Raw genomic sequence first — 17,500 nt, 5'->3', positions numbered from 1 at the left:
TATATATATATATATATATATATATATATATATATCAAATATTACATTATATATATAACATTTTCTATATAAAAAGTAGTAAATTGTTGATCACAAAATAATCAAATCGACTGAATGAAAATTTAGTATCACTAGTATCACCTATCACTAGTCCTTCGAAATGTAAAGCATAAAACTGAGGACTATAAATGTATTTGAAACTAGCAATGAAATATTAAAACTTCTCGACCATAACATCAAAATATTGAATGGAAGGAATAAGTGTGTGTGACTTGGGGATTCTGTGCTACCAAATGGAGTGAAGAAATACAAAAGGGCCTCCATACCTGTATACAAACAAATATGTGCACGCGCGAGCACACACACACTCTTTTCGCTGCCGAGTGGGGCTTCGGCTCACCTCGAGTCACTGAGGACAACGAGTTATCGCCGGCCACTCATGCAGCTCATCTTTAGTGTGTGATAATTTTATGATGAAGAAAATCTCAAAGATGGAGACAAATCCAGCACGTGAGGGTACTGCACTAACTACTTTTCGATCAAGCAAGTTGTAAAAAAACTGCTTGATCAAATCACAAATGTTTTCATGTCTGCCGACGTTACATACGCGAGGAAGCTATAGATGAGTGATACCATGGAGAAGTATAATTATTAAACAATCTTTATTCTTACTGGACAATATCAATCTTCAAGAGAAAGACATAAATAACTAGTAATTAACTAATTAATTGGTCCCAAAACCTTAATATAAAGATTTTTTTGTAGCAAATCTGGATCTTCTAACATTTTGATATATACTCAGACATGTTTGCCCTTCACGCGAACATTATTCGAACCAGTTGAAACACCTATTTTAGGCCTCTAACTTGATACAAAGTCACTCAAAAGTCATATTTTTTCATATATATTGGACATAGTCTCAGATAAAGATTTATATATTTATTAATGACAAATCGCATCATATGTTTGGTATAATATCCTATTACATAAGTGCATATAATGTATGTCTTTTTAGTAGTGCGTCTAGTACATGATCACTCTATATGGGTAATATTTGAAGTAAATCATGACAGTCACTTATTCATGATAATAATTCCCTTTATTGAAGCTTCCGCAGTGTTTTGCTTGTAATTAAAACATACAAGCATCTTATCTATCTTTTTTTTTTTTCTATTAGCTTTATTAAGATGAATTAAGAAAAATAGTTTTTTTTTTCTAATCTTTGTTCATCAGTACAAAATTCGCTTCATAGAAGGGCTTAAGATGCACTTGAAGAATGATAAGTAACTTGGCTAATCTTAACCTGGTTAATGCTACATGTTTTGACCTTAAAAAATGATACGGATGGTGGTAAAATTAACCATAATCAGCGTATACTTGGACACTTTGGCGCCTACTGAACAGATAAGATCATTAAAAAAATCGACTTGAGACTATAATAGTGTGACTTGAAACTTGTGCAGATGGGGTTATATGACTATCAAAGTGATTAACATCTATCAATTCCAAATTAAAACTGCAGATAATTATCTAAAGGGGAACCATCAATCATCAACCATCACACACAGATATACGATATAATAAAGAAACCCCCTAAGTCGATATCAAAGAATTGAAGTAGTGGCCTGAAATGCTGAATGAAACGCTACCTTCCTTCGTCATCTCAAAGGAAGATACGAGATCAGAGAGAACTTGCTTTAAACCAGACAATGCTCTTTGATGTACATCCCTTATTCTACCTCCATGGGTTACAATGTTAAAGTAAAGGGACAAGTATTAATTGTAAACTTTACTGGGGTCACATAGCGGATAACATCAGATTCAGGCAAAATAAATATATTCAAGAAAACATTTAGTGTCTATCATATTAATTATCTTTTTGAGGAAGTCTTTATTAATCAAACTAATCCTCAAGCAATTCACCGTTTTCAATATATAAATATGTATATATGTTTGTTTTTCCTTTTTTTTTTTTTTTTTTTTTTTTTTTTTTTTTTATAAAGGGAACTCTTTATTGGGGTGGGGAGATGAGAAGCGGCATTTGATATGGACTCTCTGCACTTGTTAACTCGAACAATGTGAAGATTCCTGAAGGTCACTAAGAAGGACAAAGGTTGGTTTTGTTGCTGTAGGTCGGGGCCCCTTCGGCAGTGGGTAGTCACAAAGCTGAACTATGTAGAGCTGCTTGAAACTTGAAACGACGACAAACTGGGTTGCAGGATGTTCAAAGACTACTCGGTTTGATAAGTTAAAGATCCTGGAAGTATACTCTGAAAGTGACAGACTGTATAATTGTATATCTTCAAAATATACCCTCTTCAAAATCTTTGGTAACCATTTTTGACCAACTTCATTATAGATACCCAAGTGAAGTTTACCAAGCTCATTCATATGAAGAATCTCAAAATATAAGATATGACAACGAAATAAGATAACATTATTTAAGCTAAGGAATATTACAAAACAGTATGATTACATACAGTGTGTTCTCAGAATTTGGTATTCCATTGGGTATTATGGACTGCACATATTTTTTCAAATGCATTCCTGGAAAACCAGCCACGCCATAAAAGTCTTGAAGATTTGAAGGAAGGAAGTCTTGCCCGCGGTATGGCATCACAAGAGATGTATATCCGTTTTCAGGATGATATGGATCGACTGTGGATACCATTTTAGAATCCGCAAGATTGGGTACATAATTCACCACCATGTGCGTGACACCCAAACGTCCATCGGTCGGTCCTGCTTGCGGAACTGTTTGTATTAAAGAGAGGGGAATGACAACATCCCTATTGTTAAGCAGGTCGCAAGAGTGTTTGAACAAAGATGTATTACAGCATATTATAACATCACTTGATATTCTAAACCAGGGATACCCAAACTTTTCAAACCACTTGATGGAATCTCTGATTTCTCAGGTATGTACAAAAAATAGATATTAAAAATAACTAGGTAGATGTGCAGTTTCATTATACATTAGTATGGGAACAGCTTACCAACCAATCCCTGCTCTCCATATACATCAGTAAGGGAAACTGCATATCAAGCCCCGCAAAACTTGTTCTGCAGTCACTCCCCTCCGTGAATAACAAATATAATATAGTATAAATACATTGTACAAACTAATCATACATGAAATTAGAAAAGCTTATCAGCAAGTTATATTTCAAGCAAATGTCAGCTTTCGACCCCCAAAACTAAACAGCCTCGGCGTATATCGACCCCTGGATGGTTAGGTTTGTATGAAAATCCCTAATGATCCACGGAAATTAAATACTTTATGAAGTAATCTAGAACAACAGGATCATCTTATCATTCCTGTATTTTACGAAAATATGTTAAAATATTCACACACATTGATCATATTCTTCACTGAAGAGTTTTAAGCTAAAGAAAAAAACTATATCCGACATCAAAAAGTCAGTCCATTTACGATCAGTTATTAATCTCCACTCCTGGCAACACAAATCAGAATGACAGAATACCAAAATTATATAATTATCACTTACAAGGAAACCAATATCAATCCATGGCTGTCTAGAACGTGTCTCCATTGTCTGTTAATGAATATCTATCTATCTATCTATCTATCTATCTATCTATCTATCTATCTCTATCTATCTATCTATCTATCTAAATATACAATATATATACAAATGTATATATATACATATATATACACATACATGTATATGAATTAATAAAAGATACAAATAAAACCATGAATTTATAAAACAATACTTGGCCTTAAGCATGAGAGACGTTCCTCTAAGTTGAAGAAGATATTTAGAGGCGAGGAAAAACTACGAAGACAGATATCATTGGAGTCATTCCAAGAAGTGCATGTCCCCTTGCAAAAACCTCCTGCATCTGAAACAGATTGTTAAACTGATATTAAATATATTCATTTGAGTGTCTTTTTGTGTTAGAACTAACAGGCGTGTTTAAAAATGGAGGGATGAGGCAAAAGCAGTTGCTCGTCCTCCCAAAAAAATTAAGATACCAGACCGGTTGCCGCTCGCCCCCCCCCCCCCCCCCCTTCCTGCGCCAATATAGTATTCCCCGAAACGTTTTCTTTTGTTTACACACGTGCTTCAAAAACGTTTCTTTATTTTTGTTAATTTGCTTTGCTTGTTTTGTTTGTAACGGGAAGATTGCTCGTATAATTAATAGATGTTAAAAAATATCGTATATCACATGATTTCTTGGTCTTAACAAAGAACGCATTTTAGTCGATATTTTCTCGCTTACAAACGTATCACTGCGACCCTCATCCAGCATATCATTACACCTTTACTTATATCTTTAACGAACCCACAGAGAATGCCTCACCTCCTTAAGAGCCAAATCCCCCAATTTTCCCGAAGATTAAGCAAAAAGCCCGTGACAACTGCTTGTGAACTTGTGGGCCGAGTGTGAAGGTCAGAGCAGACGACACACAAACCGGGTTATTTTCGTCCCACTTACTGTCTTCTTTGGATAAGTCTTGTGGGTTACAGCTCGGCGGATGTTAGAAGAGAGAGATCATGGCTTCAGAGGATTCCGAGGAGCTCACCGTGACTTCAGAAGTACATCATTTCTCCAAGGAAGAAGTGATTGATGGTTCCTCGGGAGGCAAGTTTGCACTAATGCTGTCATGTTATTCTCATATTACTCTCATGTAACTTTCATGTTACTCTCACGTTACTCTCATATTACTCTCATGTTACTCTCCTATTAATCTCATCTTACTCCCATATCACTCGGGTTTTGTTATCAGTTTTATCATAATTATATCCACAGTGTGTCAGTTTATTTGGTAAATGTTAAGTTTCATCCAGCCTCCGACTTTCGAAACCACTTTTTTTGGAGTGTAATCTCCCCTCGTAGTTTAACGCTGTTATGCTGTTGCTTTCCGTCGCATTTGACTCGTTGATGAGTAGCGGAACTTGTATTCCCCGACGGCAAAGTTGATCAAATGTGTAAGATTCGGCTTCGCACTGTATTAAGGGGGGGTAATTAGCATGATTTACACACAGAAAAACAAGAAAAACACTAAATTAACTTAAAATCGGGTTTGTTGAAACTCTACGGGGACAGTGGCCATGTTTCACCTATGCAATTACGGTATACAATTCGGCGGTTAAATCCAGGATTATTTTTTGCCTGATTGACGGACAATACAAATGAATCAAACCATGTTTGGGCACAATCAACTTTTCAATATGAAAATGCGTTTCGAAAGTTTCCAGATGACCGTTTCAAATTCATACACAAGCTTCATTAATAGTTCCTCAAATAACAACGGTATTTTGATTGACTGCGATAATAAATACAAAGCAAAGAAACAAAAAAAAGCGCTACTGACAGTTACGTGTCGCGCACGGAGACCGTGCCGCAACGGCACACGCAGTCTCCGTGAATTTTATTCTCAAACAAAAAACTTACACATTTTTGTAACACACCTTGCAAACTTTAGTGATGATTGTCGTCAAATATGGTAACCGTTCAATACTTATACTTGTCTTAAAATGTAAGATGGAACTTATTGACCTTTGCCTGAGCCGAAAATACTTCGGAGGCCGTGGCGAGGCTTCAGGCCGCGCAGCCAAGCCTTATTGCTCGTCCCGCGGAATTATGAAAGCTTTAGCCTGATTTCGTCGCGCGCGGCCACGACACCCACTGCGGTCGGTTGCAATAGCCAAATCGGAAATAATTTGTAATAATAATGCATGTATTATTATCCTATTAAAAGTATGCATTTTTATTACATTAATTGGCTTATTACTTGAAATGTACTTCGTGCAATAACTATGTAGATTTCGCCGGTTCTCGTTAAACGTTACTTAAATTTTACTAACCTTATATCGTCCCGTCTCCGTTATTAAGTTTTACAATAACACGTCCTCGGCGTAGCAATATTTCCAGTTATACGTGTATTTCGCAATTTGTAAACATTTCTGCCGGCTACTATATTTTTTTTTCACACGTACACTTCCTTGACCACCGGACAGATACACACTAAAGGTTTTCCATGGGCGAGGGCAGGGCTTTCCGAAAAAACTGTTTTTGATTGGTCAGAAAACTGTGACGTCATTGCCTGAAGTTTTCATTGGCTAGAATTTCTCAGTCTGTAATCGCCAAGTTGTCAGTAATTGGTCGTTATACATGGTGTCCTTGTCTTACTGTTTCACACATTAATAATTTATTATCGGTATTTCAGAAGAAATATGTCTTTACGTGCGCGAAAAAAGGTATTTGCTTTGTATTAGGTTTTATTTTACCATATGCATACAAGCAATCAGGTAAGTGTGAGCTCTTACCCGATTTTAATCGCTCTCTGAAGAACTACCATCCAGAGGAACTGTGTGGGGGGGGGGGGGGGCAGGTGACGGAAGAATTCTTTCTTTCCCGCCTTGCGGCGTGTATAATTCTGCCGCTTGTGAAAAACATGAATTAATCAATTCTTTTTCAACACCATGTAACCATGGTGTTGTAGGTTACGGTAGGCAGCCCATCCATCACCGTATATCACACTGTCTGGTTTTATATATTTCTTAATAAGGGGTATGAGCGTGTCTGCACTGCGGTCAGTGTCAACCAATGGCACAATTAATTTCCTTTTACTCACACGCTCAATACCCCCAAAGACCCACACCTGGCTCTTCTTCTTTATGATTTGCGAAGTTCTAGCTTCGCCCGGGACCTGGCTCAACTGTCTGCCCCTCTTATACTTACGGCGCACGAGCAGCGTCTCGTCTATCTCAAGTATTACACCGGCACCTCCTATTGAATTTTGATTTTGTAACCAATATTCGGTTACTTCAGAACAAAAACTCCTCCAATCTACGCTAGTTGGCTTAGAAACGTGCCTTTGTAATCGCTGGTCGATAAAACGCAACTTTTACGCCGTTTTGTCTTTGCTATTTTTTCTATCTGCCACAATACCATATATGTCGATCTTCACGATATTTGCAAGGTAAATCGCAATGCGGGCAACTTACCGCTCTTGGCAAAACACCGTGTGCTCTCAGGAATTCTACAGCGTTATCATTTTTTTTCTTCAAAATAATCAGATATAACTCTATAGTAATGCGGGTCACAACCTACGCACCTGAGATCCATTTTGAGCAAAGATTTGGTATATTTGCTTTCCTTGCCTTGTGATTGGTTTATAGCATTTCCTGTAATGCTTTTGGCTTTCGTGACAAATGTCACGCGGATGTGGTATTGAATAAAAGTTTCAAAAGGTTTCGTGCGCTGTTCATGCGGTAACATTGTTGATTTTGAAAATCGCGCGCAATTCTTCAGTTCCCTCTTGCCCGTAATATGGACCATACACATCGATTTGCGCAGAGTAAGAAATGTCATAATTACTGTAAATACTCGATTTTATGATGGTATTACTCGTGTATTGTCAGACATTTTAATGTAGAAAGAAAATCACCTTCATGTAAGTTTATGGGGAATTTTTGTAGTTACGAAATGAAAGTATTACAATAAATGAACCAAAATAAAACGGTATCATTGTTTTGTTTACAAAAAGTAGGAAAGGATATCGGATGGCGATTTTTAAAATATTGAGATAGTTTTTCATTTGGGGCTCTGTGACACTTGCGTGTCCAATAACTTCGTTATTTCTGATTTGCGACGGAAGTTCATAGAAGATAAGTTTCTTAGATTTATTTGCTCTATCACATGCATATATTTTTTTCCGGTTTAAAGACGGCTAGTCAGAACTTTACCTATACCGTTTATTTTTCATAGGATGTGATACAGATGCACAGTGCCACAGGGGATAAAAATTCAATAAGAATTTCCTGTGGCAGATTTCTGTTGGTTTACTAATTATAATGCAATTGTGGTGTCTGAGTTCGTTTTTTTGAAGTTAATTAATAGTTAGTAAGACGAGTTGGTGTTTTGATGAATTAATAGTTATGACTTCTTTCAGAGGACAGTTTTTTTTTTTTTTTTCTCACAAAATTTGCACCCAGATATGTAATATGAAATATATCATTCAGAGTTGTTATACATGGTCTAACTATATTAGCAATTATGTACCAGTGATTATCCAAAATCCCATTGTTTATGTAATGGCTTATATGACACGTTTATTTATGAATTGCTAAGCATCGCTGAGTGCCAGTTTTAGATGCCAAGGACATATGTTAATTAATATGGCATTATATGAATTTTTTAAAACTGAAATGTGGCAATGACTCATAGTCACACTTGTGTGTGTCTGTAGTATAAAGTTTTACATTTATAATTGTAATGTTTATTTATAAGTATGTGTTGTTACTTCATGTCTGTTGTATATGTGTGCGCGTGTGTGTATATGTGTACACGTGAACATGTTTGCATGTATGAGTGACTATAGTGTATGTCTGTTTGTGTGTCTGTGTGCATAATTTGGCAGATAAGTATACGAGTGTGTGTGGAACCCCTAATGAGAAAACGGTAATTGGGTGGATGTGTGCTTGCATTTGAGATTATATTACTAGACCTGTCAAAAGATCACTACTGCTAAATTTCAGATATGAGCTCAATTTCACAAGTGTCACAACAGATTGATAAGTCGCAGGAGGTGGAGGACGAGGATTTGTTTGAGTGTACCCTGGGAGCCAATGGCCAGGTTGTGCTCCGGAGTGCAAAGCGAGAAAGTAGGCATCAGTTCTTTCCAGACGTTTAGCACTGCTTGTTGCTCTGCTGTATGACACAATTGACCCACGTGTTTTACCGTTACACCTTTGCTGTATCCCTGCAACAGTCTGTGGTACCTCCAAGCTTGTTGTTGAAGATTGACCCTTTTGGTAGCTGCTGGGATTAGTAATAACAGTCCCTTCCGTCACCTGGGCCTTATGTTTCTCTTTCTTTTTTTTCTTTTCTTTTCTCTTTCTTTCTTTCTTTCTTTCTTTCTTTCTTTCTTTCTTTCTTTCTTTTATTCTTTCCTCTTTTTCGTCTCTCCTTCTTCTTCGTCTCTCCTTCTTCTTCGTCTCTCCTTCTTCTTCGTCTCTCCTTCTTCTTCTTCTCTCCTTCTTCTTCTTCTTCTCTCTTCTTCTTCTTCTCTCTTCTTCTTCTCTCCTTCTTCTTCTCTTCTTCTTCTTCTTCTTCTTCTTCTTCTTCTTCTTCTTCTTCTTCTTCTTCTTCTTCTTCTTCTTCTTCTTCTTCTTCTTCTTCTTCTTCTTCTTCTTCTTCTCCTCCTCCTCCTCCTCCTCCTCCTCCTCCTCCTCCTCCTCCTCCTCCTCCTCCTCCTCCTCCTTCTTTTTCTTCTTCTTCGTCTTCTTCTTTCTTTTTCTCCTCCTTTGATGGTAACTGTACATGGTAACTGTGTTTGCAGTTATTATGTTATTGACTGATCAGTTTTTTTTACATTTTTATGTGCTGTGTTTTTCCTAACATCTCTATTTTGTGTTAATGATTTTCCTGTTAATTAATTGATATTTTTTTTTTTTTTTTTTTTTTTTTGAAATTATGTAAATAAAGAAAAAGAATAATAATTTGGTTCTTTTAGGTTTGATTTTGTTGTTTTTTTATATAAAAAATTTTAAAATCCATTTATTTTTTATTTATTTATTATTTTTTTTTTTTTTTGGAAACAAATTTTAAGGAATTTAACACTTACTCAAGATTACTTTTGGATCACTTTTAGAAACGGAAAAAACTTATCTTGTTTCTTTTTTGACTGAATATTTAGGAATTCTATAATGTTAGGTGTTGTAAAAGGCCTTCTTTCATACCTTATAATTGTATATTATAGTATTATTGCAAATCTGTTCTGAATTTCCCGTAGATAGTGTTAGTGCATTTTGAAGTAAATTTTTTTGATTGTTTTAAGACCAATAGTTTTTCAAACCGGTATTCTCTTTCTATATTCTGCAACACCAGTTAGTTAGTGTGGAAGTTTTTTATTGCATGCCCTGGTATTTTACCCCTCCCCCAATCACACTGACATACCCCTACATTCTATCTCAGGCAACTGTTTCCAAAAATATACCTTCATCACAGAAATGTTTGCAATATGAAAGATTTGGAGTATGAGTGTTTTCTCGAAAGATACGTTCTGTTTCTCTGATATGGTATACAGTTTTTTTTTAACGTGTATGTAAATGTTGTATGTTAATTCCGTATGATGAATTTGAACCGCAGTCAGTGGCTCAGTGGTCTAAAGTGCCTGAGTACTGGTTTAGCACTCGTGAGTCTGGTACCATGAGGGATTAGTACCCAATTATTGCACATTTGTGGATGTGGCAACCTGTAGAATCTGTAGTTCGAGGCTATATGCATTTGACACCTACCTATTTTGTTTATTTATATATTCTAAAGCTGAATTTTTCTTCAGGTATCAAAAGATGACTTGTTTGATTTTATACAAAGCCAGTCATCACATATGATAAAGTCATGACTGTAAATGTGTGTTAATTTCATGTAACTTTGTCTTACATCTTTTGCAAATCCTCAAGTTCTCACAGAGTTTTTCTTCTCCTGATACACAAATTTAATTTTCTCAGAGTGCTTTGAACAGAGCATCACTCTGTGCTTTTTTTCATGTTGCATTATGACTATTTTGTGTTTTTATAATGGAATAAATTAGAAGTGAATTGAATCAATTTTATCCTTAGTGAACATCCTTTGGGATTGGTGACTTCTGAGGCTCAGTTTCACAAAAAAGTCAAGTTTTCTGAGTCACTGTAGCTTGGCTTCTATAAGACCAATACCATTTGTCTGAAAGTTTTAATGTTTTTAAAGCCAGTAAAGTCAAATTTTATCTGTCATTTATTGTGATGATAATGTGAGTGTGTGTGTTTTGTGTGATTGATGTTTGTTCTATTAACACTTAATGCAAGATATCCCCTAGGAATACATATGTCATTCTTTGAAAAAAGCCACAATGTTTTTGTTGCACAGAATACTAAAAATCACTTTTAGTATTAACAGCAAATATTCAGATTCCCTTACAGAGCAGTCTGGTACAATACAATTTGCATAAAGATGTATTTAGTTTGCTTTTCTGTTGATGAAGATAGTGTCATTTGTGTTGAATTAATGATAACTGCAGTTATTGAAGTCCTTTATTGCATTTTCAGTAGTAGAAAGTTTACTTGAGACACAGGTATATGTTGTTGCATTTTTGAAGTCTGCATCTTTTTATCTTTAGAATATATTTGCCATATTGAAAAAAGGTGATTCCGAGTTTTTATGAGTACAGTTGCATTGCATCTATATTATCTGTAGAATAAGACATTGATACCTATGTGGATTGTGTTTGTCTCATTCATAAGACCCTATTTTCCCTTCAGCCAAACTTCACACAATTGATGCTGTTTGGAGGCACTTGAGTCTTTGGGTGAGCTCTCAGAGTAGAGTCAAGGATAGTCATACTTTAAACACTGTAAATGCTTCTGCTTAAGAATTTGGTGCCATCTCCTCAGTTTCTCAGCTTTTAAGACCAAAGCTGTTGTCTAAAACTTCAGTAATGCCTCAGCTTACATTACATCTCATACTGTAAATGTGTATTAGATATGCATTATCTATATTTAATATTCTATTAACATGCAAAGTACAAATAACATGTATTTTGTGTTTGTATGTAACTCCTTTATGTGGTGCATAATGTACTGTTTTTAAGTGATTCATAAGGTTAAAGGTTAACTTCCAGTGATATAAGGTATGTATTTTTATAGAAGAATAAGGTGTGTTCTAATGTGTATGTAATAACACCAATAACCCTATATTATTTCACCCATGCAGTTTACTGTATGCATTTATATTCTTTCAATACACAAAATATTTATCAGTATTTTTTTTAGGTATAGGTTAGAGATCATATCCACCTTGCTCATTCCTTTAATACCATAGTTTGACATGATTTGTGAAATCTGATCTGTTCATGTCTTTTAAAACATGATTGTGTTAAGCTGAGGAGAAATTGCAGTTTCTGAGAATAGGTATACATTATTTTTGATTCTTTAGCAAGACAGGAGAGAAACAAACAGTATTTTTTTAAGGTTATTTCCTGTAGGTTTGCCAATGAAGACACTTGCTAGTAATGCATTTGAAATATAAATTATTTAAAAGAGTTTAGGATTAACATACATTTGAATAAATACAGTTGAATTAGTAGAATGTAAGGGATCAGTTATCATTTTAGCTTTCATGTCACTTACTATAAAATTATTTATTCCCCCACAGCTGTGTTATCAAGATTTGATTTTGTGTACCCTCCTTATATGACATCATGTGAGGACAGTAAGATAATGAAGGCAGTGACAGATGCTGATGGAGATCTTCAAGTCACAAGAAAGAATAATCTCCATAAGAAAGAAGGTGTTGTTCTCATTGGTAAGATTTTCCTGAGTTTTGGAAGATGTGATATCCAGTTTTGAATTCTGAGGTTTGAAGGCACTTGAATCATTTTTAGCATGTGAGACCTTACTATTTCTCAATATGTATGTACAAGACTACTAGATAGTGCCAGATTTGGTATTAAACCTTGGTATTTCTCAATATGTGTGTATAAGGCTACTGGACAGTGCTAGATTGAATAGTGATATATTTTATATTAATTTTGAATAGTCTTTGACAGAGGAATAAGACTGTAAACTGTGTATTTGATTTACTCATGTTTTCTCAGCTATTTTTTCTAATAAACCTTATTCCTTCCTTGCAAATTATGATTTCACCATATGCCACTCTGCTTGCTGTCTGGCTGCTTGACTTTCCATCATATACACCTCCTGCTTTTTCCTACTTTGACTTCTTGTTTGCCTGATGATGATCCTTCCAACCCTTGCAATGTACTTAATGGCCATCGCTTGCTGATAAATATGGGATGATCTCCAGAACAATATCTCTTCTTATCAAAGGAAAGGGGTAAGACCTAGATCATCCTGGTGTCTTAGAGTATATTTTGATTGGGGTCATTTGAGTTGAAGTCATAATTGAAAAGAGTGTAAATGTTAAGGACTTTTACTGCTTGTTTTGTATATCTGTTGCTATATTACTAATAAAAAAGATAAGAAAAGAATGCTTAGAGATAATCTTTAGTTTTAAAGTTCTCTTATAATTTTTCATTGTCTAACCTGTCCAGTATGTTTAATTTCCCTTTGTTGTGAGAGATTAATACCCATTAGAGAGGATCTAGAGATCACTATTTGATATTTCAGTATTACAACCATATCATCATCCGACAGAACACCAGAGTGCCACAACTTTAGACTTGGTCGGAGAACAGGTTTGGCGCGGGGCACTGTTCCTCGCAGACTTCATCCTCCACCATCCCGAGATCTTTAAGAATGCTAACATCCTGGAATTGGCTTCTGGGGTTGGACTAACTTCCATTGTTGCAGGCATGCTTGCAAAGAAAGTTGTGATTACAGGTAAGGCGTTTTGCTCTGACAGAAGCAAGAGGTATGAGAGTTGGTGATGTATTATTTCATCACTGTTATGGGAGTGATCTCTTATTTTCTTACCCTTTCTGTGAGTGATGTGCACAAAAGGGATATTTTGCTCAGTATCAGCTGATAAAACAAAGCATTTGTCAACACATTTGTTGCAATTATTTAGCATTATTATTCATTTTCTCATTATTGACTGGCAGCATTTTTGCTATTTAGCTAAACCTCATTTGGCAGACTTCTAACTAATGAAAGACTTTGCTTGAAAAAATGGAGAATGTAGCACCCATAGAAAAGAGTTTACTGCATTGAGTCTGGTTAAAGATTCTAGCCTTAGAAATTCTTGTCATGAATATGAAAACAGTCAGCACACAAGCTAGAAATTATTTAATGGTGATAACATGTCTGAGGTTACTTTAATTTTTTTTTGTAATTATATTGCCGGCATTCTATCCAAACTCCTGGAAACCTGGGAAGCCTACAATCTGAGTTGCAACCTAATATTTGGACAGAGTCAAGCAATCACTGGGGTGTCCATGCTTTTCGTGCTTATATTCCGGGAAGATAGAGGTTGGACTGGTTCCATGTGTCAGTAGATCACAAGGGAGATTAGCAATCTCAGTGTCAGAATATAGTGATGGAGGCCTGTTGGTTCTTACACTAATAGATACGTTGGATATGCTGGTTGGTTGTTAAAGTCAGTAATAGGTGTGTGGGTTACTTCTAAATATTATCACGTCTGTACTCCATAAGTTATGAAATATACAGGATGGATCCAATATGTTAACTGGAAATTGATATTCATGAGATATCTATGTTTCACCCATGATAACATACAAGGAATTATGATGTAAACAGTAAACTAGATGAATACAGTACTGGTACACATCAGTTAAGTTTGTAATATTTCATCATGTTCAGGTAACAAATGCTAACATACCTGGCATCTCCACATGATAATGTCCTATGTTTGCTCTCTCTACTCCAGTTTTTTTTTTTTTTTTTTTTTATTTTCTTTTCTTTAGCAGATCTTATAATTTAAAGGAGCACTTGAGACCTGAATTTAGGTGACTTTTGAAAGTACTTAGTATACATATATACATTCTTGTCATTCAGAGTTGCACACAGTTGCTGATGCTGCCCTGTTTATTCATCTAATTATTAAGTCCGTCCATCATATATTTATTTGCAGACGTGGATCGTGGTGATATTTTGACTCTTATTGATCGTAATGTGGAAAGAAATAGAGATCTGATGAAGGCGGAAATTCTTGTGAAGGAAATAGACTTCTACGACCATGCTACAATTGATGAATCCTATGAGTCACTTAAAGACATCTCTGTCATCATGGCTGCAGATAGTAAGTTTTTAAGTTTATTATTGTGTATCATTTCTGATCTGTTAAAATTTCATTTATACTAACATGTAAATAAAATCTTGTACTGGCTGTTTAATCATAAAGTAGAGCCCACCCATTATTTGAAATATCTCCAATGAGTTGTTAAGATGAATAAACACAACTCATGTTCAGATCTAGATCAAATGAAAGGCTTTGGAAGTAGGTTAAAGCTAGTGCTGGAAATGCATGTAGACATTCCAGACATTTTGGTGAATCATCTTTTGTTCTTTGGATGTTTTATATAAAGGAATACATTGATTTTCAGTTGCATGAGTTTTCTTACAATTATAATGAAAACAGTTATTGTAAGGCATATGCATTTGACAATATAAATCTTGACAGATAATGCAGATCAAAAATACCGTAGTGGAAATAAATGTATCATGTACATTGTAATTTCCAATGCTACAGATATGAATTTTGTGTCGCAATTAATCATTACATTACTTGATTAAATATTTTGAAGATTGTTAGACAACATGAAAGGAGTCTACAGTTAGAATGTATGAAGATAATCAATGAGTTTTCCCTCTTTTCTACAGCAATTTATCACAACCAGTTGACAGATCAATTCTTCAAAACAATATTGAGATTGATGAGTGAACCACCAAACAAGACAATGTATGTGGCCTTAGAGAAAAGGTATGTGTGCTTGTCAGATTCATCAATTTCAGTGTGAGGGAAAAAGTAGCAGTGTGTGTTTGTGTGTCTGTGTGTTATATTTTATATTTATTATAAGCTGCAGACTGAAGTGTAGCAATATCTAATAAAGTATTTAATTTGAGGAAATATGAAACAAAAGAGTATGATGTTTTAGTATGTATATAGGAATTTTATTATAAAGGGCTGAATGAGCTGTAGATGGTATTGGTGAAAGTTGACATTGGAGAAAGAAAATATAAGACAAAAAAGATATATAAGAGATGCCAATATAGTGCTCCTTTTTACAGATTTGTGTTTACAGTAGAGGACATGGACACAGTAGCCCCCTGCTATGACTATTTCCTTGATCGCTTAGACTGGCTGCGTTGTCAGAATTTGTCAACAATTAACTGGACCGTAGAAGAAGTCCCCATCGATTTCAAGCAGTACTTCATCTATGAAAAGAACCGGCATTTAGTTATGTGGAAAATTGCTGCAGAGCTAAAATGATATTTCAGATTTTTTTTTTTTTTTTTGTTATTATTATTATTATTGTTACTTTCTAGTGTTATTTATTATTTTATTTTATTTATTTTTTTTTTTTTTTTTTAGTAAAAAGCTATGATTAAGTTTGAATTATACAGATTCGCAATAATTTATTTTACCTTGCAGGGCTCTTTAAATATTTAATGAGAGTGAGAATTTTGTTTCTCAAACTTTTCTTACAAATAAGAGTAACTAACAATGTTTATTAAACTTGTAGAAAAGTTATGCAGGGAGATGATTGCAAAGATTGCATATTTTTGAAGTTGGCCTAATGAATATTGAAAGAATATTATAGTATTTTGCAGTGTATTACAACAGTTGATAATTTATGTAGATTACTGTTGTAAGATATGTAATGCATAATAATCAGAAATTAAAGTGGAAAAGAGAAGATAAACATTTTTTTGCACTATTGATTTTATTTTAATTTTTTTTCCCCCAATTTGGGAGGAGTGATGCATCAGAGAATAGATTTTCTCTCAACTCAAAATACTTAGTTCCTGTTTTATTGAATGTTCATCTGGAGGGATGATATTGGAGTCATTTATAGAGATACTAGTTTTGAAGCTTTAATATTATTTATGATTGTGTATTACATTTCCATTTTTTGTTGTTCTTTTCTGTAAAAGAAGATGAAAAATCATGAAGACCATGCACAATTATGTACTATAATTAATTAGAATGTGTTTTTGTTAATTTTTGGCACATATTGTACATTTAGGATTTTGAATTATATTAGAATATTTGTCTTTAAGTCTGCAGTATGTATATAATCATATAAGATGTATGATATTACAGGTATGACTACAGTACAAAATGCATGTACTTTCTTATGACTATATGGAGGCATAGTCTAAATGGTACACTTTGTTTTCATCTTTCAAATTGTATTTGGAGTTTGTTATATGGAGAACTGTTTGGTTAATAGTTATGTTCCAGATATTTTTATTTTTGTTATTTAGTCACTGTCTTCGGTTGCCTGTAAAGTGAGTGAAATTAACAGAAGATGCGAGTTGAAATGTGATTTGCTTTTAGCTAACAGTTGGCATTTTTCTGTTGCGAATATTATTTTCTTTTTTGCTGGCTATTGATTTGTAAGCTTATTAGTAGTGACAGGTTGAGGTTGTATTGTTAAAAAACATTTCATGAGTGTTAACATACTGATTAGATTACAAGTAAAAATGACATGCAATTAAGAAATGATGTTGCAGTAGAATTTAGGTCATTCATCTGTTTTCTAAATTTGCCAGTGAACATTATGTATGGCTCTTCAGTTTGTTATTCAAATGTGAATTGAATGTAGTAATGACTAATTTATGATTTAGTTGCGACGTGGTTATGATCTGGGTATTTGAATATATCCGTGATGTTGGTCTTCATATTGTTATCATGTTTGCTCAAAAGTATAATAACAATGAAACACATTGATATTTTTCAGATGGAATCATAAATAAATGAATATTCATAATTTGTTTAGTTTCGTTTTCCTTTTACGAAAAGAGTTGAAGATTGATATATGATAAGTTCTAACATATTC

General features: G+C 34.5%; 1 protein-coding gene across 2 annotated transcripts; it reads left to right on the top strand.

Moving 5' to 3' along the window:
• Window positions 1-4,111: 4,111 nt before the first annotated feature.
• LOC125044519 (methyltransferase-like protein 22) lies at window positions 4,112-17,431 on the top strand. 2 transcript variants are annotated; one of them, XM_047641214.1, is made up of 6 exons: window positions 4,112-4,614; window positions 12,172-12,321; window positions 13,173-13,358; window positions 14,569-14,736; window positions 15,318-15,417; window positions 15,726-17,431. In XM_047641214.1, exons 1-6 carry the CDS (start codon window positions 4,527-4,529, stop codon window positions 15,925-15,927), a joined length of 894 nt encoding a protein of 297 aa, XP_047497170.1. In that variant the 5' UTR covers window positions 4,112-4,526; the 3' UTR covers window positions 15,928-17,431. The 2 variants fall into 2 exon arrangements, with proteins under 2 accessions (XP_047497170.1, XP_047497169.1); XM_047641213.1 differs by lacking the exon at window positions 4,112-4,614 and adding an exon at window positions 7,765-8,642.
• The last annotated feature ends 69 nt before the right edge of the window (window positions 17,432-17,500 follow it).

This window comes from Penaeus chinensis, chromosome 35 (assembly GCF_019202785.1).
Source record: "Penaeus chinensis breed Huanghai No. 1 chromosome 35, ASM1920278v2, whole genome shotgun sequence".
NCBI classification, from domain to species: domain Eukaryota; kingdom Metazoa; phylum Arthropoda; class Malacostraca; order Decapoda; family Penaeidae; genus Penaeus; species Penaeus chinensis.
This window is presented reverse-complemented; position numbering and strand designations above follow the sequence as displayed.